This window comes from Aspergillus flavus, chromosome 8 (genome assembly GCF_009017415.1).
Source record: "Aspergillus flavus chromosome 8, complete sequence".
In the NCBI taxonomy this organism is placed as follows: domain Eukaryota; kingdom Fungi; phylum Ascomycota; class Eurotiomycetes; order Eurotiales; family Aspergillaceae; genus Aspergillus; species Aspergillus flavus.
The window spans coordinates 1043795-1065023 of NC_092403.1; the positions used below are offsets into that span (position 1 = coordinate 1043795).

General features: G+C 48.9%; 7 protein-coding genes across 7 annotated transcripts; 3 read left to right on the forward strand and 4 right to left on the reverse strand.

Moving 5' to 3' along the window:
- The first annotated feature begins 1093 nt into the window (after positions 1 to 1093).
- On the forward strand, positions 1094 to 2865 carry F9C07_2173772 (uncharacterized protein). The gene is made up of 6 exons (XM_041295469.2): positions 1094 to 1260; positions 1376 to 1427; positions 1497 to 1507; positions 1597 to 1848; positions 1911 to 1959; positions 2020 to 2865. The coding sequence occupies exons 2-6, from the start codon at positions 1422 to 1424 to the stop codon at positions 2158 to 2160; spliced, it is 459 nt and encodes a 152-aa protein (XP_041151411.1). The 5' UTR covers positions 1094 to 1260; positions 1376 to 1421; the 3' UTR covers positions 2161 to 2865.
- On the forward strand, positions 2866 to 4119 carry F9C07_2287200 (cytochrome c oxidase, subunit IV/COX5b). Its single transcript, XM_041295468.2, has 3 exons — positions 2866 to 3342; positions 3425 to 3618; positions 3710 to 4119. Exons 1-3 carry the CDS (start codon positions 3033 to 3035, stop codon positions 3797 to 3799), a joined length of 594 nt encoding a protein of 197 aa, XP_041151410.1. The 5' UTR covers positions 2866 to 3032; the 3' UTR covers positions 3800 to 4119.
- An 813-nt stretch (positions 4120 to 4932) lies between these two features.
- F9C07_2287201 (putative ATP synthase F1, beta subunit) lies at positions 4933 to 7533 on the forward strand. Its single transcript, XM_041287601.2, has 7 exons — positions 4933 to 5094; positions 5178 to 5341; positions 5478 to 5563; positions 5619 to 5661; positions 5785 to 6101; positions 6160 to 7009; positions 7065 to 7533. Exons 1-7 carry the CDS (start codon positions 5084 to 5086, stop codon positions 7145 to 7147), a joined length of 1554 nt encoding a protein of 517 aa, XP_041151409.1. The 5' UTR covers positions 4933 to 5083; the 3' UTR covers positions 7148 to 7533.
- A 1338-nt stretch (positions 7534 to 8871) lies between these two features.
- F9C07_2205806 (1,4-alpha-glucan branching enzyme/starch branching enzyme II) lies at positions 8872 to 11397 on the reverse strand (the record flags this gene model as incomplete). The annotated part of the gene is made up of 8 exons (XM_041287598.2): positions 8872 to 8898; positions 8973 to 9603; positions 9664 to 9999; positions 10050 to 10741; positions 10806 to 10918; positions 10974 to 11073; positions 11171 to 11295; positions 11352 to 11397. The coding sequence occupies 8 exons, from the start codon at positions 11395 to 11397 to the stop codon at positions 8872 to 8874; spliced, it is 2070 nt and encodes a 689-aa protein (XP_041151408.2).
- A 381-nt stretch (positions 11398 to 11778) lies between these two features.
- On the reverse strand, positions 11779 to 14328 carry F9C07_1930349 (RGase B). Its single transcript, XM_071508492.1, has 5 exons — positions 13892 to 14328; positions 13077 to 13837; positions 12978 to 13016; positions 12719 to 12920; positions 11779 to 12642 (listed from the first exon to the last, which is right to left on the reverse strand). The coding sequence occupies exons 2-5, from the start codon at positions 13710 to 13712 to the stop codon at positions 11921 to 11923; spliced, it is 1599 nt and encodes a 532-aa protein (XP_071367292.1). The 5' UTR covers positions 13713 to 13837; positions 13892 to 14328; the 3' UTR covers positions 11779 to 11920.
- Positions 14329 to 14890: 562 nt separating this feature from the next.
- Positions 14891 to 15778, reverse strand: F9C07_12541 (uncharacterized protein; the record flags this gene model as incomplete). The annotated part of the gene is made up of 1 exon (XM_041287597.1): positions 14891 to 15778. One exon carries the CDS (start codon positions 15776 to 15778, stop codon positions 14891 to 14893), a length of 888 nt encoding a protein of 295 aa, XP_041151407.1.
- Positions 15779 to 18159: 2381 nt separating this feature from the next.
- F9C07_12542 (alpha-1,2-mannosidase family protein) lies at positions 18160 to 20709 on the reverse strand (the record flags this gene model as incomplete). Its single annotated transcript, XM_071507850.1, has 4 exons — positions 18160 to 18616; positions 18698 to 19464; positions 19532 to 20561; positions 20624 to 20709. The coding sequence occupies 4 exons, from the start codon at positions 20707 to 20709 to the stop codon at positions 18160 to 18162; spliced, it is 2340 nt and encodes a 779-aa protein (XP_071367293.1).
- Positions 20710 to 21229: the final 520 nt, after the last annotated feature.

The following is a 21229-nucleotide window of genomic DNA, read 5'->3' on the forward strand; positions in this document are numbered from 1 at the left end:
CGCGGCTGTTTGTTGGATGTCGTGCCTTCATGGGGGTTAGCACCAGGAGGCACCGTCCACGCTACCATCACGTCATACATTTCAAGGTCTTGATTTCTTCACTTTTCTTCTGCTCGGTTGCGGGCTAATGCATCGGGATGCTTCCGCAACGATTCGATATGTTTCTTGTCCATTCGTTCATATACCCCTTTACGACAATGTTATTTACTCTTCCGTTCTTAGACTACTGTTTCACCATTCTCTTTCTACTCGGCTGCCCTCTGTCACAGCGCAAGGTGCAGTGTGCTAACTCTGCTCGGTTCAAATTGTGAACTATCATCGTCGGCATTAGAGCTGGTCATGCTCAGCGCCGAGGAGGGCAGTGGGGTGCTTGTCATAATTGGGGTTTTACAGTACATACTATTTGATGTATGTTTTTATATATACTGGATTCTAGAGTATGACTAAAAATTAATTTCTCTCCGTTTGTTTGGAGCTGGCTATCACTTTCACTCTCCTGGGCTAGCGCCGAAAATATACTAAGCACATCGTGACTGATTTGGAGCGTATCACCGAGCCTCATGAACACAAATATGGGTAGGTTGTGCTCCGTATTTCTTGCGAGCATGTTTGCGATCCCGCATAACATCCTGCATAATTGAAGGATCCAATCATATTGGAGTAGGGTCTTCGGTACGAAGTCGGTTATTTGGACTGAAGTCCCATGGTTGATCTGATCTATACGGGACTTAGTCACCCAGTTCCAGAAAAACAAAATCCAGTGTTGGAGGTGAGAATAAAAATAGTTGTGCCCAGTGTCTTCTCCGTACTCCTGTGAGGTCCCTACAATCCGTTAAAATAAGTTCCCCACACTAGCAACGGCAATACGTGTCCAGGAATAGGCAGCTCCTTACGGTACCTATTGATACTAGTCGGAGACGCAGGTGACGGACGAACCTGCAGCAGGCTGTAATGATGAGTACAGTACTAGTTTGTATGCTTCATACTCCAACCACTCACTCGTCTTCACTACCGGGACATTCAGGGGGGAAATGAACTTATGACGAAAACACGGCCTGGTGGTGCGACGGCTGTATCACGTGACAATAACCCCCCCCACCGGCGGCGCAACACCGCAAAGCACAACAACTAAATGCCCCTCTATCTCCATCCCCCATTATTATTCCTCTCCCACCCCCTCACCTAATTCATATCTCCGCTAGCTTCTTTCACCCGCAAATTTCCGTGGGAATCTATTGAGAATAAGCTCCCTCTTATCTGGTCAGTAAATAAAACTGAATGGGCTTCCTGGCTGCAACAGGCATAGTTCTTCCTTGACGGGGAATTCCCGCCAAAATCAGGGGAAACCAGCTACTGACATCGCGTGCCGGCGTAGGTTATCAACTTCGGAGTTTCTTCATTTCCATATCCACATAGCAATCATGTCGGTACGTATTCCAAGTAACGTCTTAATGGACTGGGCTCATACTGACCTGATATTCTTTTGCGTCCCGTAGCTAGCATCTGGGTATGTCCACGCTTATATTTTACACCGGGCTACGAAGATCAGATTGATGCCGGACTCCTGACCCGACACTAACGACATTTGTTACTTAGAGTTTCCATCACCGATGAATGCATCAACACGTTCAACGACTTGCGCATGAAAAAGGGCGACAAGCTTAAGTTCATCATCTTCAAGATCGCCGACAATAAGAAGGAGGTTGTCGTTGATGAAGCCTCCACCGATCAGGACTATGATAACTTTCGCAAGAAGCTTGAAGATGCCAAGGACAGCAACGGCAAGCCTGCCCCCCGTTACGCAGTCTACGATGTCGAATACGAACTTGGTGGCAATGAAGGCAAGAGGTATGGTGTTGCCGAAGTCGTCCTCAGTTGATTGGCAGCTTACGAACCTTTTTGCTGTGTAGGAGCAAGATAGTCTTCATTTCCTGGGTGCCTGATGGTGCCCCAACTCTCGTAAGTTCCTTTACGCTCCATCTTCCTCATACTAGCTGTTGCTGACGGTCCATGCGACAGTGGTCTATGATCTATGCTAGCACTCGGGAGAATCTGAAGAACGCACTGAACATCTCTAACTCCATCCACGCCGACGACAAGTCTGAAATTGAATGGAAGACTATTCTGAACGAAGCCAGCGGCGGTAAGGCTGGTAAATAAGTAACGGTACCGGCTGGGCCCGGGCCAGGTGAGCTTGTGTGTGCTGGTTATTACACTGCGCCGTTCTGTTCCAGTTCGCGAAGTGTCTCGCAACGAACCAATTCAATGACATTCTCCTGCACAAATTTTAGTTCAATATGAGATCGTTACGACTTGTCTGCTTCCATAGTGATCGTATCCCTGTTTTATTGCGATCGTGGAACTCTCCGTGACCGAGCGTTTGGGAGGGGTTTTTGTTATCAGCGTTTACACCTGTACAGAATATTGCTACCTGGTAGGGGCATGGTTTCATAGGATCAGTGTAGAGTAGAATGCACGACTTAACCGTTAGAATAAATCTCATGTCGGTCCTTGTGTAGGCCTATAGTCGTGCTATGATCCCGGGATGGCCCGTCAGATGAGCAGTATTGGTTCACTGTACCTAGGCATGATAAGTAATGTAAAGGGAAAACCAAAAAATTTGTCGGTGTGGAAGATTCGAAATATTGACCGTTGGGGCTTGCCAAGCTTCATTGATCGATCAACAAGCCGACCAAAATTCAAACATACCTCTACAATGGTATTTGATGTTGGATAGGGACGGAAGTATCAGGTGTTTTGGGTGAAGGAAGCAGAGGTCGGGACAGGTTGGGACGTGGACCAATGAGGGCGCAGGCAAAACGGACTAACCTAACCGGCCGGATACTCGACTTTCCACCTCAAACCACAGTCGAACGACGTCTTCGTTTCCCATCGCGAAGTCTCGATCACCTCCTCCACTTCCATCCCACCTTAATTCATCCTCAATCCCGAGGCATTACATCTCTCGTTCACGGAGAGTGTATTTGATTTCTAATTGGTCTTTTTTTGTCGCGCGCACGACCTCCCACACAATGTTCCTTCAGTCCGTCTCTCGGGCTGCTGCTCGCAGCTCGGCCATGCCCACCACTGCCATTCGTTCCTACCGCACCGTCTCGGGCCCAATGGCTTGCCTGAATGCCCGCCCTCAGCCTGCGAAGAAGTCTATCGCTCCCCAGCAGACCCGCGCCTCATCCGAGCACGCCATCTCGAATCCCACACTCGCCGGTATCGAGAAGCGCTGGGAGGCCATGCCCCCTCAGGAGCAGGCCGATCTGTGGATGCAGCTCAGGGACCGTATGAAGGTTGACTGGCACCAGATGACCCTTCAGGAGAAGAAGGCCGGTATGCTTTTCCTATCTACATAATCCCCGCTACTCCCGATCGATCAGAATTTTGCTGATGGGCATCACCCCTCGCATTTTAGCTTACTGGATTGCCTTTGGTCCTCATGGCCCTCGCGCGCAGGCCCCTAAGGGTGAGGGTCTTAGAATTGCCGTTAAGGTCGCCCAGCTTACTGCTGTCTCTGTCGCCCTGTTCTACGTCATTCACTTGTTCGCTAAGCCCCAGCCTAAGACCATGTCCAAGGAGTGGCAGGAGGCTTCCAACGAGTATGCCAAGGTACGTCGAGCTTGCTCTTTTAATTGAGGCTGCCACTGGGCAGTGTCTCTTGGAATTCAATAGATCAGACACTGACTACTTGTCATAACAGGCCGAGAAGATCAACCCTATCTACGGTATCAGTGCCGAGGGTTACGAGGGCAAGGGCTTCGTCCAGAGCCCTCCTGCTGAGAAGTCATAGATTGTGGACCAGTGATGCGGGAGGAACAGGTATAGCAATTGGACAAGCTGGATAGGATCTGCTGTGGGTTCAACTGGTACCCATGGTCGTCGTCCTTCCGTTTTCTGATAACGCCGGTTCTGTGCCTATCATCGTGTGCACTTCCCTTCGCCTCTGTCTTATTTGTTTTGCCCAATGTCAGCCCAAAAGACTTGTATCTCGTACTGTGCCATAATCAATGTATCTCCTTTGTAGCCATAGAGTCTGTTGCACTGCTGCGACTGGCAACTAACCCCTAAAGACTATAATATGTAGATTACTACATAGCGATAATCATTTCCCTTAGTAATAACAACGTTCTTTTGTTCTGAAGAGGTTTGGTATCAGCCCTGTCGATTTTGATGTTTACGTCGGAAATGTACGACGGGGTCGGAAAAGTGCTGATACATAGTAACGCTTGCGAACTTGACTATCGTGCGCTATTACACCTCTTTGGTTATAACCTTTCATATGCTTATTTCTTGGCATAACACCTGGCATTGTTGACCTTCAGAAAAAAAAAAGAATATACTTGTCACTGTGAGTCTGTAGACCAGAATTGACTACCTAGATACCTTGGTGATTCTGATGGAGAATCACGGGAACACGTCAGATTTTTTTCCTAAGTTGGCGTTCGTCCGAAATAGGAGCTTGGATCTTCTACGGTGTACCCGGACGGCGGTAATAGGAAAACCAAAATATTACATCGAATGTCGGGTCTATTCCTGTTACGACATGTTTATTTCTTCACCGTATTGATTTGAGCCGCATACACTCGATTTAGTCCGGAATGCTTTCGACTAGTCACGGTTCTACTGGATAGTGTGCTGGACAAATGGCATTTTTGATGGGGTTCAATGCTCCCTTGTATCCGATAGTTGCCAAGAAGCTCCTCATTTTGTGTGTAAATTTCCATGACAACCGCCGGTCTTCTCCATCCAGTGTCGGACGAGGAGGCGACGAGTAAGAAAATTATCTATCAGATGAGAACGTAGCAGTTATGTATACGGCTGAAAAGGTGGAAAAGGGAATTACACTGCCTAGCAACCATGAAGCTGATGCAGCTTTGTCCATGTTTTCTGCGCGTTGCTCGGTACATCACGGGATCGTCGGCAAAACCGCCCCGGAAAGGCTAAGACCGGACACAGTCGCCCGTGTCCACCTCAACCTCAACCTCTTCCCTTCCCTTCCCTCTTTCTTCCCTCTCCCCATCTTCTCGTCCCTTTGACCTCATTTATCCCCGTTTCGCTCTTAAACACCATCATAATGTTCAAGAGGTGTGTTGCTCCACCCACTCTGACCTCGTCGCCATATGACCCTTTTTTTCCCGCTTGCTAACAGCTGTTTTTTCCTTCTACAGCGGTCTTGCCCGGACCTTCGGGAGGGCTGCTTTTGCCCGGCCTACCCCGGTCGCCCGTCGCGTTCCCTCCAAGATCAATGCCTTCCCTTCCCTTGCCAGGTTGGCCAGCACTGAGGCCGGCGCTACCGGCAAGGTTCACCAGGTCATTGGTGCCGTCGTTGACGGTATGTTTCCGGCTCCCGACGAAAACCCTGTTACCCGGCTACGCGAAAATCTTTTCCTGGCCGCAATTCCATCATCAAATCATCAACAACGACTCCATCTGTGGCTCAAAACACGATATCTGACTCTCGATTACAGTGAAGTTCGAGGGTGAGAAGCTCCCTGCCATTCTCAACGCCATTGAGACCGAGAACAATGGCCAGAAGCTCGTCCTTGAGGTTTCTGTAGGTACCCCCAGAGCTTGAATGACATCAAGTCGATATAGCTAACCAAAAACAGCAACACTTGGGTGAGAACGTCGTCCGTACTATTGCTATGGAGGGTAAGTTACCCCCTTCTATTGTTTGAGTAGCACCGTGGCCATGTCATGGGTGCTCACCCTTGCTTCACCGCTCCCATATACGTGGCTAGGGTCACCCGAATTTTGGGTTGACATATCTCCCAGGTACCGAGGGTTTGACTCGTGGTGCCGCTGCTCGCGACACTGGTGCTCCCATCACCATCCCTGTCGGTCCTGGCACCCTTGGCCGTATCCTCAACGTCACTGGTGACCCCGTCGACGAGCGTGGTCCCGTCAAGGCCACCAAGTACGCCCCTATCCACGCCGAGGCTCCCGAGTTCGTTGAGCAGTCCACTGAGGGTGAGATTCTTGTCACTGGTATCAAGGTCGTCGACCTGCTTGCCCCCTACGCCCGTGGTGGTAAGATTGGTCTCTTCGGTGGTGCCGGTGTCGGTAAGACCGTGTTCATTCAGGAGTTGATTGTATGTTCACCTGCAACATAAGACTTCCCATTCTCCACTCTTTTCTAACTCTTCACAGAACAACATTGCCAAGGCTCACGGTGGTTACTCTGTCTTCACTGGTGTCGGTGAGCGTACCCGTGAGGGTAACGATCTGTACCACGAAATGCAGGAGACTGGTGTCATTCAGCTCGAGGGTGAATCTAAGGTCGCCCTTGTCTTCGGTCAGATGAACGAGCCCCCAGGTGCCCGTGCCCGTGTCGCCCTTACCGGTCTGACCATCGCCGAGTACTTCCGTGACGAGGAAGGTCAGGATGTGCTGCTCTTCATTGACAACATTTTCCGTTTCACCCAGGCCGGTTCTGAGGTGTCTGCCCTTCTTGGTCGTATCCCCTCCGCTGTCGGTTACCAGCCCACTCTGGCCGTCGACATGGGTGGTATGCAGGAGCGTATTACCACCACCACCAAGGGTTCCATTACCTCCGTCCAGGCCGTCTACGTCCCTGCTGACGATTTGACTGACCCTGCCCCCGCCACCACCTTCGCTCACTTGGACGCCACCACTGTCTTGTCCCGTGGTATCTCCGAGTTGGGTATCTATCCTGCTGTCGACCCTCTTGACTCCAAGTCTCGTATGCTCGACCCCCGTATTGTCGGTCAGGACCACTACGACACCGCCACCCGTGTCCAGCAGATGCTCCAGGAGTACAAGTCCCTCCAGGATATCATTGCCATTCTGGGTATGGACGAACTTTCTGAGGCTGATAAGCTCACTGTCGAGCGTGCCCGTAAGCTTCAGCGTTTCCTGAGCCAGCCTTTCACCGTCGCCCAGGTCTTCACTGGTATCGAGGGTAAGCTGGTCGACCTCAAGGACACCATCCGCTCCTTCAAGGCCATCATCAACGGAGAGGCTGATGACCTTCCCGAGGGTAAGTTTCCCCTAACTAATACCTATCTTCGAGCTCTATGCTAACGGTGTCTCAGCTGCTTTCTACATGGTTGGTGACCTCGAGTCCGCCCGTGCCAAGGGTGAGAAGCTCCTGGCCGAGCTCGAGAACAAGGCCTAAATGTAATATTGTTTTTAAGCGCCCTTTTCTTTTTTGTTAGACATGGACTTCCTTTCTTCAGTTTTCCGTTTTCTGTCGATACGTGTACAGTACTCGAATTAAGAAAAGGGAGTTGAACGAAAGGCTTATCCTCCCTGTTCAGAAGAAAAAGGAAGGGAGCACTATTACACCTACCTTAAAGTCCGGATGAACAGTCCGGACTTGTGTTACACTACGTGCTCATGTAAGTAAGTTAAAACGACCACATTCAGCCTGATACCCTCGGGGCTGGGACAATTGTATTGATTTCTTTTGTTGGACCAACTTTCTTTCTCTTTTCTGTCGTAAGCAATGTAGCTCAATAATTTTGTAGTCTCGTTCTTACATTTGTAATTTATTATCACACGACTGTCTTGCATTGCCCTGTCATCCATTGATATTCGCCTTCATCTCTGCGTAGAAGACACCTGCAGATGAACAGTCCCTTAAGTCTACAATTAGTCTCCCCTTCTTATGACTACGTATCCCTCCCTGGCTGTATTTCTCGATCTTTAAGCAACACCGCTCCAGATAGGATAGTCGACATCTACTTTGGATCAATACTGATCATGGTGTTATATATATTGCTACTTGATATATAAAACCTAATATGTATAAACAAACCAATAGATTTTATATGGCAATACTGAGTACCTTCCCCTTTTGTACATATCTATCCTAGCATTACTATATGGAATAAACCCACGCAAATCTTCATTAGCAAGACTAGATTCGACAACCAGATTTCCTCACTACCATCATTGCTTCTTTCTATATTCCATGGAGTTTTCTTGGCGAGGGAATGCTAAACAGTCTCCCTATTTTCTCTAGAGAGTTAGTGAAACGTACTCCCGAATGTTGATGTATAAAAATGCACTCAGAATTTCAGATTCAATGAAACATGGCGCTGGAATAATGTTGACGTCGACTTTGTTGGAGATGGGGCTTCCTTCCCCTTTAGCAAGGGTTGTTCATCTTTGTACTTGAGTGCTCTTTTTATTTATGTATATGGACTTTGTGGTCCTATGTCTGGCTTGTGGATCGATCATTGGTTTTTGGAGATTGGTATTGTGGATTCCTTCTGAGGTTGTTGTCGCTTTTTAGTCTTTGTTATGGGGGATGGTTGTGCTGAGTGATTACTGTGATTTGTAGGTTTTGCGTAGAGTGGTATGATATAGTAATCTGCTTGGGAGATTGGCAGGATGTTGTTTTATTGTTCATTTGGTTATGAATGACTTCAGACTTTTGGTGTTGCATGCTGGTTTACTAGTATGTCGCTTTGAGATGTTCTAGGGCGTGGCCTTGAGGCTTTGGCTTGATGGTTGAGTAGGCCATTGTTGGTGGGATCTTATATAGATAACGACTAGGTTGTTTGACTTGCCATAGATCAATGCTCGCTGCTTTGTGAGTAAACTAGATATTAGACTTAAGAGATAATATTGAATGGGAAGGTGAGAGTGAAGCTTGTGGAACTGGAAGGTCTAGTATGTGAGATGGTGATCCCAGGGTTATAGCTCAGTTGTCTCTAGATAATTTATGTAACTGGGCGAAGACTGATGCCTTGAAGGGGAATCTATAATGAGCGAGGTCTAAAAATAAACAGATAAATTGTAGTAAAGAATTATAAAGCTGAGAACAAGATAAAAACACTTGATGTGGATTATAGCTTGGCGCCGAGGGTGTGTTTGCAGAATGACACGAGGTATCTACAGCGTTTCCTCTAAGGCCAGGACCTGTTATGAGTTAGCATGCGTGGCGCTTTCTTACTTTTTGGGGACTCTAGTGTCAGGTATAGGGTAAATCTTACTAGTGCGGTCCTGGTAGGGATGTAGACTTGGAGGAAGTTGCTCCGGCCATTCCACGATAAATCGGTGGTAAAAAACCGTGTCTCCTTAAGATTGCGGTTCAGACCACCGAATGCTGGGTCATCGGTGTCGAGGACGATACGGTACGTGCCTGATTGCTCGACCCCAACACGGTAGTCGGTGAAGCTATTGGTTGGGTGGAAGTTGAAAATCCAGAGAAGACCAGCCCGCTCAAAGACGAGGACCTTGTCGGTTTCGTTCTTTAGGCTAACATATGCCTGTGGCGAATGGAGCCATCCGTATTTTTCTTCTGTCAATTGCATCGCACGGTCGAAATCATTGAGGAATTTATACCGCAGAAGATGGTCTTCGGTCAGATTTAGCTGACGTCGTGCATACCAGAAGGAGTTATTGTTTCCATCTCGGGGGAAGTCAAGCCATTCCGGGTGTCCGAACTCGTTGCCTTCGAAGTTGAGGTAGCCTTCACCTCCGAGACCATGTGTGACTAATCGGATCAACTTATGCAAGGCCATGCCTCGTTCGATGATGGGTGTGAATTCTGTTAGCACGGACATGTGTGTGTACATTTCTTTGTCGCATAGCCACATCATGAGGGTTTTATCGCCAACAAGCCTTATAATGGAGTTAGCACAGGATAACGTGATAGCATATGCAGTGATTTTGTGAACTTACGCTTGATCGTGGCTTTCTGCGTAGGCAATCGTCTTCTCGCCATGGCGTCTGTTCGTCAGCGTGAAGGATAGGTTTCCTATGTCCCACTCGTCGTCCTTCTTCTCTTTCAAGAGCTTGATATACATGTCTGGGACGGCCATGGCGAGGCGGTAGTCAAAGCCAACTCCGCCCAGGGAGTGTGGTAGACAGAGTGCCGGCATCCCAGAGACGTCTTCCGCTACTGTGATACAATTGGGATAGAGGTTATGGAGCATTTCGTTAGCAAGAGTCAGATACATCACACCTTCTTCATCGACAGAAGAACCGAAGTACTCATGGTACCCCCCAGAAAAGCCTCTGTATGTTCCGATTAGACGAATAACAACACCGAAAAGGTGGCTACTTACGTTCCAATCCCATGATGGGTGTAAAGCATGCTTGTGACACCATCGAAGCGGAAACCATCAAAGCCATACTCTTCCATCCAAAAGCGTAAGTTGCTCAAAAGGAAGCGCAGAACCTCATGATGGCCGTAGTTAAATAGGCGACTGTCCCACAACTCATGTCGACCCTTCCCACCGCCGTGGAAGTATAGGTGGTCTGTGCCGTCGAACATGTTCAATCCATCAAGCACGTTCTTCGACGCATGGCTGTGGACGACATCGAGGAGCACCACTAGTCCCATGCTGTGGGCTTTATCGACGAGCTCCTTCAGGTCTTCAGGCGTACCATAGCGGCTGCTCGCTGCGAAGAAGTTATTGACTTGGTATCCGAAGCTGGCGTAGTAAGCGTGCTCCATGATGGCCATTAGTTGAATTGCATTGTACCCCAGATATTTAATCCGAGGGAGCATGTTGGAAGTGAACTCTTTGTAAGTTGCGACTTTAGTTTCTGGTGATGAAATTCCCACATGTGCCTCATAGATCCGTAGACTTTCAGGCCTCTTAGGGCGGGAATACTGAAACTTATATTGTTTTTCGGTTGGAGGATTCCAGAAGACCGCCTCATATGTAGGTGACACACTGAGGTCTTGCACCACACGCTTGATCCACGCTGGGATCCGATAGATTCGCTCTCCACTGGGGATGACCATGGATATCTGGACAACCGTAAGTGCTATGGAACGAATGGACGACCATGAGCCTGAACAATGGGAATGATACCTTGATTTTGCTATCGTGGGGAATAGCTGGAGCGCCGTTAACTGCTGGCACCGTAACCTCCCAGACGCCAAAGCCATTCTTTGTCATTGGGTGGGCCGTCACATCCCAATTGTCTGCTAGTTTCAGTATTGCTTTCTCAGGTAGCTTCCTCCATGCAGTTAGACGTACTGAATTCTCCGACCAATTGTGCTTGCACAGCATTTGGAGCCCATTCTCTGTATATAATGTCACCATTGGATTGAACGTTGAGGCCAAACCTCTCGTAACCCTAAAAGTGGACGAAGTTATAATTAGCAGGGACGCACTTCAGAGTCAAATGGGGCCCTTCTAGAATCAAGGGGGGCAAAAGAGCAGATGGCTCTCACCTTGCTGAACGTTTCAAGACCTCCTTCTGTCTCATTGATGGCCTTCACCCAGCCTTCGATGAAACTAAACCTCTGCTTCAAAGCATCACGAAAAGGCTCCAGCCAAGGGTCCAGCTGTATGACACCTGAATATAATTAGCGTAAGGTGGAATTGCATAATGTGTCGTTGGTGGTGACCAACCTGTACCATCCGGCGGGGAGCTATCCACAGCTTGGGAGGTACCCATTCCGGCAGCTGGCAGGAACTGATAAGGCTCAATCAGGTACAAAACCTTGTTACCGAGGACCGACGACGCAAAACGAGATAATTTGAAACTAACACTACCACCGGTAATTGCAAGCAGAAAAAAGTAGGCAATGGTTGGGGAGAATACAGAAGAGCAGAGGAGAAGGAAACCTGGTTTCCTGCTGCGGGGGTTGCTTGCGGAGAGGCCAAAGCTCCCCGTGCCCCCCATGTGACGTGACATCACCCTACCCTTGTCTTTGTTTGCTTATCGTTTTGTTTCTCGTACATTTTGCAATACTAGTCACTTCCCTTCAATTGTTTTGTCGATTATAAGCAACGTCTTACTCGACTATGATATACGTGGGGATTATCGTATCCTCCAATCTATCCCCAAGATCGCAAGTAATCAATCTATTAAGTACTCATGACAAGATAAGACGTTGATAACCCACTTCATCTTAAGAAATATATTATCTAATTAAAACAAATCGAGGATCAAATACTTCAACATGCATGCGCCATGCCTAGTGATGGCCATGGCGTTGATGAAGACGATGGCCAGCACGAGGAGGGCCTGTGGGTACGGACCTGCCATTTCCGAACGGACAACCACCAACTTCACCGGCAGATTGTCCGGGAGATTGTTGCGAAGGCTGCTCCACCGCAGGAGCTGGTGTGCTAGTGGATGTCTGCTGCTCAGCAGGGGTGGAGGTCGCCGCAGCAACCGTTGTTGGCTTAGAGGGCGCCACAACCGCCCGGACCTTCGCTGTCGAGCCTTTGTTGGCCATCAAAGCGCTATACGGAGTCGCTCCAGGGTAGAAGGAGGTGGGGATGGTCGGGATCGGAATGGAGGCTGTAATACCGAAGTCCGTCTTGAGATCGGCAGCCATTGTTGCCGCCGAATAGCCAGATGGGGCGCTTGAGACTGTGGTCGTGTTCGCTTCATAAGCAACGTGGTTAGAGCCGGATTTGAGACAAAACCCAGTGCCGTAAGCATTACGGCAAGAGTACCATTGCCGCTGCCTGGAACTGTCCTCGGTCCACATGGCGAAATCCTCAATGGTGATATCGTAGCAAGGGGCGCCGTCTGGGCAAACAATCTTGATAGGTCCTCTTGAAGCACCATTCTCCTCGGTGCCCTTCCAATTTCTGAGAGTGATGTTGCTCAGTTCGACACCATTTCCTCCCTGGGAGCTCATGCTGGCCCAGTAGCTGTCAATATCGAACGAATAGGCATTTCCGTGGCCTGGCAAAAGCAGGGTGCAGGTTAGCATTTTGTCCAGGAATTCCATTAACTGTCTTATAAGGATGACTGTGCTTACCGATGAAGTTCTCAAACAGCAGATTAGTCGCAGAGCCACTACCACCATTGCTCTTAATGAACATCATGTTGTTCGAGTTCCAGGTATAGATGTTCCGGTACGTGATATCACTGATATCGGTATCCTTTCCAAGAGAGCCCATACCGCATCCACCGCTCCAGTTGCAGTAGATATTCTCAACCAAAATGTTCTTTGAAGGGCTCTGCAGATGCGTGTTAGAAAGTCATTGAGAGAACGGTGGGCTGTACGTTAAACATACCTTGACTGTGACACACTCATCCTTGTTTGTTACCTCGATCTATTAACATGTTAGCTACTGAGTAACGCGAGGCTCAAATATTGGTAGTTTACTACTCACGTCATGAATCCAAACGTTCGTTGACCAAACATCAACACCATCCAAGCCACCATGGTTGCCACCACGGATTGCCATGTTATATACTTCGCCGTTGGTGCAAGTATCCAGGGAAAAGTGGAAAGCAGGGGCATCAACAAGGATGAAATCATGAACCGAGAAATCCGTAACATCATAGAGTCGCAAAAGGCGAGGCCCACTCCATTTGTTATCTTTGTGGTACTCATAACCCAAGCCCTGCATGGCACCCGACGATGTGCTACTGAAGAGCTCGAAATCGCTGGAATGTTCAATAAAGATCATGTTTCCACCGTCTGTGCCGGTACGGTAGATGGTTCCATCAATCTGCAGTGCCCATGCCTTGCCACCACTCAATTTAGCCCAGGTTGACAGTGCATAATCTCCCGACGGCACATAAACCAAACCTCCAGATTTGCAGTCGGCGAACGCAGATGCCAGAGGGGGCCCGAGATCAGTGGTCTTATCAGCTTTAGCTCCGTAATCGAGGACATTGCAAGTCTTGGTGGCGGCTTTAGTCGAGGCCGATGTTAATGGTCCTACAGATCCAGACAGGCTGGCTAACGCAAGGGTAGGTACCAGGCTCACGAGGGAAAATAACGATAATGTATTGATCCGCATTTTGCTGAGCGGGATTTGGAGAAAAGAAAGTGAGCGTGAGGATAGAGCAAGAAGGGTTGTACCGCAGGAGCGAGAAGAGCTCTTAAGTAGAGCTGGACCCTGGATCTCAGTCTGAAACAATTTCCCTAAGACATGGAGTCAGCATCTAGTAGCCCTAGTTTCAAACAACCGCTGGCTACCATCTATGCACTCCCAGGGCTGAGCGATAATCTGTCAATTCGGCCTAGACTTCTAGAACCAGACATCGGGTTGAATCAAATAGATTATTTGGCGCGCCAGGAGTCAAAATGTATATTAATCTCTAATAAGAGAACCATGGCGTGCTTCGGACTGTTGAACCAAGCACTAGCAACCGTACCGTGTTTCGCATCATATACCGGCCGTCGTCCCGGATCTGCAATTTGGCTCAACAAGATGTCCACAGAGCTCGATAGCTCTGTTCAACCCGTAACGCACAAAACTTCATCCTTCATGGAACTTTTGGTGCTTCGATGGGTTGGGGCGGAATGGCCTTCCAAGAAGTGGACCCGAACGAAAGATGAAACGCTCTAAAAAGTGCCGTTTCCGGAGAATAGCCGACACCGACAGGAAGAGCCCTATACAGCAAAACTAGGAGATAAGCAACTCCCACTGAAGTTAAAGGGGCGAGACTAAATGAAAGTTTGGAGTAAGATAAATTACTCTCCGACTAGGGTAGATCTAGTCAAGGGTCGCTGAGATCAGCTACGAACATGATCAGTTGACCTTCTATGCCTAGTCCGAGTTACATTCACACGAAGTGTTTGAAAGCTCTACGCACTCATTTCAATATCTACCCAGGTCCGGGTTCGGCTCCGTGCGATGTTTTAAGAACGTCGAGTTACCTGTTGCTGTTTCTCCTCGGGCTACGGTATAGAGATATCGCGCTCTAGCTAAGACCATGTCTAAAATAAGACCGTTCGAAAAGGGGCAGAAAAGTGGTATGCATCTGAATTAAATTTGTATTCTCTGAAAACCTCCAATATGTGCAATGAAACAGACGTCTATCTGGACTCAATCATACAGCAAATCGATAACAAACATTTGATATCCTCGCGCTAGTCATTGTCGGCATGCCGACTGTACAGGGTCCCCAAGAAACTTGGCCCAGTATGGCACCGTGAACACATTCGGTCTGACTGGACACTTTATTGAACCATTTACAGGTTGGCGCCAAGAGTAGCGACAATACTGCCAACGGAAGTGCCCAGAGCAGGCAGACTGAGTCCAGTGAGAAGGCCTGCAACATCAGGGGAGAGCTTGATGAGAAGGAAAGAGCCATCCTGGGCGGTGACAACGAGGAGGTCCTTGACGGGCTCGCCGAGGTCCTCAAGGAGGTCACCAAGGTTACCGGAGGTCTTGATGATCTGACCAACGGGGGTACCGACTCCGGGAAGGCCGAGGTCGGCGAGGAGAGAGGCGACAGAGGGGCTGAGCTGGATGAGGAGACGCTTGGAATCGGCACCGGTGACCTCGAGGACATCCTGCACCTTGGGGGCGACGTCCTGAACGAGCTGGCCATCAGCGGAGCGCTTCAGGTTCTCACCAAGGGTGGCGACAATGCTGCCAACAGGAATACCGACACCAGGGAGACTGACACCAGAAAGAAGGCCGGCGACCTCAGTAGACAGCTTGATCAAGAGAACGTCACCGTCCTCGCTGACGACGGTTAGGAGGCCGTCAACGCGTGGGCCAAGGTCCTCGACCAAGTCGCCGACCGAGGCAGCGGTCTTGACAACTTCACCGACAGGGACGCCAACACTGGGAAGGTGGAGGCCGGAGAGGAGACCAGCAACACTGGGGCTAAGCTCAATGAGGAGCTTTTTCGCGTTAGGGCCGGTGACGGTGAGAACCTGGTTCACACCATGGCCAGCGTCCTGAACAATGTGACCACTGGCGCCCGAAGAGGGAACTGGGGATGTTGCGGGAATAGCATTGGTGGTGGAGGTGGCCTCCTTGAGGATGCTGACATCAGAGAGACCGCCAGCAGGGGCAGCCATGGCCGAAGAGGCCAGAGCAGCGATGACAGTGATAAGGGAGGCCTTCATTATGATGAGATTTGTGAAAGAAAATTAAAATGAATGGCAGGGTATATTGATACAGGGTATAACCGTTAATGAATGACAGAAGTTGGAGAGTGAGAGAACGAATGAGTGTTGCGCTGCTGATCGAGAAAGAAAGACAAGAGAGCTGGGGCTGTTAAAGCCTTATATACTACAGCTGCTCGGGGTCATCCCTTTATTACCATCATTTCCAGCAAGCAGCTGGGCAGCTTGTCTAGCCAGCTGGCGGGTCAACCCTTTGACTAGTAACTCGTGTTATTGCTCAGGAGAGTAAAGCTTGATCACAAGCTTGATGGAGACGAAAGGACTACCAGGCTGTGGGTACTGCATACGAAACAGGATACAGGTTCTCCAATGTACCTTCGTGCCTTTACACCCCGTGCTGCTCTGTACACCACCATCATCGCTATTCTACGTACGGAGTATACTAACTACGAAAGTATGCGTCTCAGTGATCTATGTGCAGTTCCTACAATGAAGTTCGAGCCACTCCTACAGTTCCAACAATGCCAGATTTCGAGAAGAGGCCCAAAGTTACAATCGCTAATTCTCTTTATAGACGTTAGATAGGCTGATACTGAAATAAGAGCGCAATCATTGCTTGTTCGGGGAGCGCCGGATCCGCTGATCTACACGGAATAGACTTTAAGACATCATGGCTTCCACGTCTTCCACACATACTCGCTAGTTACCTGTTAGCAACTACGGTGATCTGCATCTTAATCTTACCAGGTACCAGGCACCAGGCACCCTTTCAATCACATGCGCTTTTAGAAGTCTAATGGTGCGCTGACTTGCTGTCTAATATTGGTGGGAGAAGCTGAAGAACACAAGCTTGTCCGCCGCGACACAGTGTATCTGGGGTCTAATTGCAGTAGATTCGGAGCCGACTTTCCTCTATCAAGGATATGTATGGCGTAAAAGGCCAAGAAGATAAAAGACAAATCTTGCACGTTGTACATGACCATCGGGATAGCCGGTTTGCCCAGACCTATGGAGCCTAACCCTGACGATCTTCAATGGAGTCAAGGTAGTCAAGTCGATTTGTCGTTCAGCCTTACTCTAGGAGTACGGAAGTGCCGGATAAGCTATTGAAGCTTACATTTTCAGTTTTCTGTATATGCACCGGCTCTTAGATCGCGAAATGATCTATTGATTCACAAACTATTATACTTTGCACCGGTCGATTAGGGGTTCGGCTGATGAACGAGATCTTGAACTTGGCGGGATGGTAGTTCAGGCCATCGCATAACCTGCGCTCTACCACAGTACCCCTGGTCCCTCGCAGTGGATATGACATCTAGGGCCCAATAGGAAACACTCCACTTCTCTTGAATGGTAATTAAACCCATAGTCACACCCTAGGGCCGTCAAGAAGAATAATCAGAATGAGTTAACGATGCCGCGCGCTCCACTCCGAGGGCTTCCGGACACGAGGGACTGAGAATGATCTTGCATACGAAGATCCTGCTGACAAGCTTTTTCTTTTTCTTTTGATTTCCAGACTCGTGCTTCATGCAAAGGATTCTAATTCTCAGCATATAAATTCTTCAACAACTTAGCAGAAGAATAAGCAAGAAAAGGGGTACATGAGAAATATCATGCTAGCTGACCTACGACGACATCCCTATAACGAATTACCTGATCATCTCGTCATAATTTGTTTAGTCCCACAACGGAGTTCCGCGAGCGAAATCCCCGAAATCCAGCACGCAAAATTATGCATAGTCGTTGGGAACGTTTTAGTCGATGATCAACAAGCTTAATAAGTCCATTGCCGATCAACTCCACCAGGGCTCGCGAATGAACAAACGACAGCCAAGACTCGATGGGGTTTGTCGTTACTACTGTCCCTACTATTGGTAATTTTTATGTATAAAACTAAAGGAGAGCCGGCTTAACTACTCGACAGATTTCCTTCGTATGCGGTATTTGTCGCGACGTTCCGAAAGAAAAAGGAGAGCCCTAACTACTGGTGCTGTGGTGGTGGATCCGCCGCTATTTGGGGGGGCCACGTTCATTTTCCCATGCTGCCTAACGGGCTTATTGAAACGTACATGATAATATCCACGGATGACGAATAAAGAATTGGTCTCGCCGGCTGATACCACTGTGAGGATTATCACGTTCAGCAACTCTCGAGGTACTCAGAGTCTATGGAGTATTATGGGGCGCTCAAGGCCTGTGAATTGGTCTATACAGGCCAACCCAACATCTCCTATTTTAAGGGGCTCCCCAGCGGAGTATCTTCTTAACCAATAACATAGTATGATGGCTGAATATAGCCATAGCTACACTGGGTATGTATGAATGTGAATATGTACAAAGAATATGCCACAAGTAAAAACTGTGCAGGCTTATTAACTTCAGGAAGCAGGACTGGGCGGCAACTCGCCCGTGAACCAGTCGCTCGCAGCCTCGCCAAGTTCGAATTCTAGGGTTCCTCCCTGGGCGAATAAGTCGTCCCATGTGAGCCAGTTCTTCTTCCAGTCCTTTCCGTTCAACCGAAGCTTCTGTACATAAATTTGACTGTCGCCGTTCCCGTCGCCGCCGGTCGCAGTGATGCTTAGTTTCTTTCCATCCCCAAGTTCAATAGCCATGGATTCGAACCACGGAGAATGAACCAAAAAGGTCGTTTGCCCTGTGATGGGATACAAACCAATCATATTCCACAAGAGCCAGGTCTGCATGGCACCGGCGTCACTGTTACCAGGGAGACCCTTAGCTCCAGTATGATAATAGGTCTTTGCGATGTTGCGCGATCGGGAAACCGATAAATCCTGTCGGTTGATATAGTGGTACAGATACGGGATATTGAACATCCTAATGGCACCGTCAGCGATACTATTCACGCTAACATGGAGCTACCAATAGCCAAGACCAATAGAAGGATGAAAGACTTACGGTTCGTTGGTGGGATCGAAGATAATGCCACTAGAGCCGCTGGCCCCCTCGGTGAACATGGTGTCCAAGCGCTTCAGGACAGTCTGGGCCCCACCCATCATCTCGATCATCCCCTCCATGTCGTGAACACTTGCCCAAGAATACGCCCAGGAGCTGGCCTCATAGTACGGATCCCCCCAATAGCCACTGTCCTTTAGTGGATCCGTTTCGATGAAGCCAGTGGTGTCACGTGGAACCACAAAACCGGCAAATCCCAGCGAAGTCTGGTTGGAATTCCAATGATTTCTCCAATTCCTTGATCGGTTCAGATATTTGTCTGCGTCTTCATCCTTCCCAAGACCGGACGCTACCTGATACAGGCCAAAGTCGTTACAAGAATACTCAACTGCCCGAGTGACGGCACGGCTGTATTTCGGCGTGATAAAACCGAGACTAAGCCAGTCCGGTAGCGCACCTCGTCCCTCTTTGGTTGACGAGTCTGGCGCCATAGGGTCGACCGGATCGTTTGGCGGAGCTACTTCGGCATCTTTAACCATTGCCCTGTACCCGTCTTCCCAGTTAACTGCTCCGCGGACGCCTTTCACATAAGCATCGGCAAGGATATTGTCGGCATTGGAACCACCCTGTGTTCTCCCGTTGTAGTTCGACGAGCGAGCGTCCGGGAGATAACCTTCAAACCGCCAGATGTCGATTAAAGAACGGATCTGTTCTTCATATGCTGCGGGCTGCAGGACTTGCATGAGAGCAGTAGAGCAACGGAAAAGATCCTGAACAATTTGTTAGTCTGCAGAGGATTATTGTCGTTGTGGGCAAGGTTTCCTGAATCACACTTACCCAGAACGTGAAAATGTCTTGATAATATGGCTCAGAAGATGCCCAGCCAGGGTTCTCCCCGGTCTGGTTGGTTGGGATCAGATGCATGAAGTAGAGGGATGTGTACAACAAGGTGAGACTTGTTTCATTCGTGCTCGTCGTAGTCACCTTAGACAAGACCTTAGAGCTCCATTCAGTCTGGGCGTCGTGAACAACAGATGTGAGTTCTGTTCCTTCTGGGATTTCCTCATCGACATTTTGGCATGCTTTCTCCGTGGACAGCCACGAGATGCCGACGCGCGACGTGACTACAGTTTGTTGGAAGGTGAACAAGCCTCCGATACGTGTTGTACTCGAGGATGAAGATGCAAATCCGCTGATCTGCTCGACACTTCCTTCCGCATCACTTCCAGTGTATGTGCTGTTACGAACTGGTGCAGCATCAAAATAGCCACCTACCAAGAATATCAGTCTTTGTTTACCATTGGGATCGAGATAGAAAAACCCACAGAAATAGATCGACCAATCTGGTGAACGATTCCAGCCGTTATCGTACACACCCTGACCTTCATAATGTCCATCAGGAAAGATAGTGATGTTCCCACCTTTGTACCCTTGTCCAAGTCCTTGGCCCCGAAATGAGGGAAGGACGTGTGAAACATCTACCAGGACATTCCCAGTTGACCCTTTGGGGAATGTATACTGATACATCCCTGCATGAGCCGATGCGCTCAACTCGACAATAGTTCCCTCCGACGTCTGCGCCTTGTAGTAGCCCACAGACGCCTGATCAGTACCTGTCCGGGCGACAGTCTTGTTCGATAGGGGATTACTGATGTTCCCGATCAAAGGCAGCTGGGAAACTGTCCCGTATTTGGGCGCTCCTCCGGTCCCTTGTTCATGCATCATACTGAAGCCGGAGAAGTTACCATTGGGAAGATAACCCGAATAGGCATCTGTTCCTGAGATGAACAGGTCAGGGCCCAGCTTAACCATGCCGAACGGTCGTGCGGCACCAGGAAAGTTATTCCCTCCATTTTCTGTGCCCAAGCTTCATGAGATTAGAAGCCGATCTCTATGAAGGCCGCGCGAGATTCGGAACTCGATACTTACAAGAGATTTACATGTGATGTTAAATCAGCAGACAGGGCCATTGGCTGTAATAGTGCCAACACCAAGAAGGCGCCCAACAACACCATGGTCAAGATTGTTCCTAGAAGGATGCCCGTTAGAGTCGCCAGTCTTTCTATCTTGGTTGATGGTATCTCGGGAGCTGTCCTACAAGGAGCGGAACACAATCAACCACATACAGGTTGCATCAAAAGCACCTCTGGCTGCAATAGAATCTAATATATCTGTTGAGAGTGAACAATCACGCCTCTGCGGGGTGTTACATAGTCATCCCCTAAGGTACGAGAAAGTGATGAGGGGAAGGTGCGAGGCCACTGATTGCAAAGAACAGTCGCACATGCCCTGATCACAGGCAGTCTCATGGCTGGAGGAGTTGTCCAATACATGGGTGTGAAAGTACTGTGGGTTCGGAGAAAGCAAGGATGGAAGTATATTGAAAGCAGATGGAGCATGCTTGATCGTTTAGCGTCAAAAGGGGGGAGACTAAAATTTTAGATAGGAGGGTATACATGGAAGCTATTGCCCCGCCAGTATCTACTGATAAAGAATGGCAGTTTTCATCATGAGAAACCCATGGGTACAGGAAAG

Excerpts from the sequence above, each read along its gene's own strand:
- F9C07_2173772 (XM_041295469.2), top strand. Across the intron at positions 1,849-1,910 it reads GGTGGCAATGAAGGCAAGAG|GAGCAAGATAGTCTTCATTT; the intron begins GTATGGTGTTGC and ends TTTGCTGTGTAG. Across the intron at positions 1,960-2,019 it reads CTGATGGTGCCCCAACTCTC|TGGTCTATGATCTATGCTAG; the intron begins GTAAGTTCCTTT and ends TCCATGCGACAG.
- F9C07_2287200 (XM_041295468.2), top strand. The coding sequence starts at position 3,033 with ATGTTCCTTCAGTCCGTCTCTCGGGCTGCTGCTCGCAGCTCGGCCATG. Across the intron at positions 3,343-3,424 it reads CCTTCAGGAGAAGAAGGCCG|CTTACTGGATTGCCTTTGGT; the intron begins GTATGCTTTTCC and ends CTCGCATTTTAG. Across the intron at positions 3,619-3,709 it reads CTTCCAACGAGTATGCCAAG|GCCGAGAAGATCAACCCTAT; the intron begins GTACGTCGAGCT and ends TTGTCATAACAG.
- F9C07_2287201 (XM_041287601.2), top strand. Across the intron at positions 5,342-5,477 it reads CATTGGTGCCGTCGTTGACG|TGAAGTTCGAGGGTGAGAAG; the intron begins GTATGTTTCCGG and ends TCTCGATTACAG. Across the intron at positions 7,010-7,064 it reads GGCTGATGACCTTCCCGAGG|CTGCTTTCTACATGGTTGGT; the intron begins GTAAGTTTCCCC and ends ACGGTGTCTCAG.
- F9C07_1930349 (XM_071508492.1), bottom strand. The coding sequence starts at position 13,712 with ATGCGGATCAATACATTATCGTTATTTTCCCTCGTGAGCCTGGTACCT. Across the intron at positions 13,017-13,076 it reads CGAACGTTTGGATTCATGAC|ATCGAGGTAACAAACAAGGA; the intron begins GTGAGTAGTAAA and ends ACATGTTAATAG. Across the intron at positions 12,643-12,718 it reads GCTGTTTGAGAACTTCATCG|GCCACGGAAATGCCTATTCG; the intron begins GTAAGCACAGTC and ends TGCTTTTGCCAG.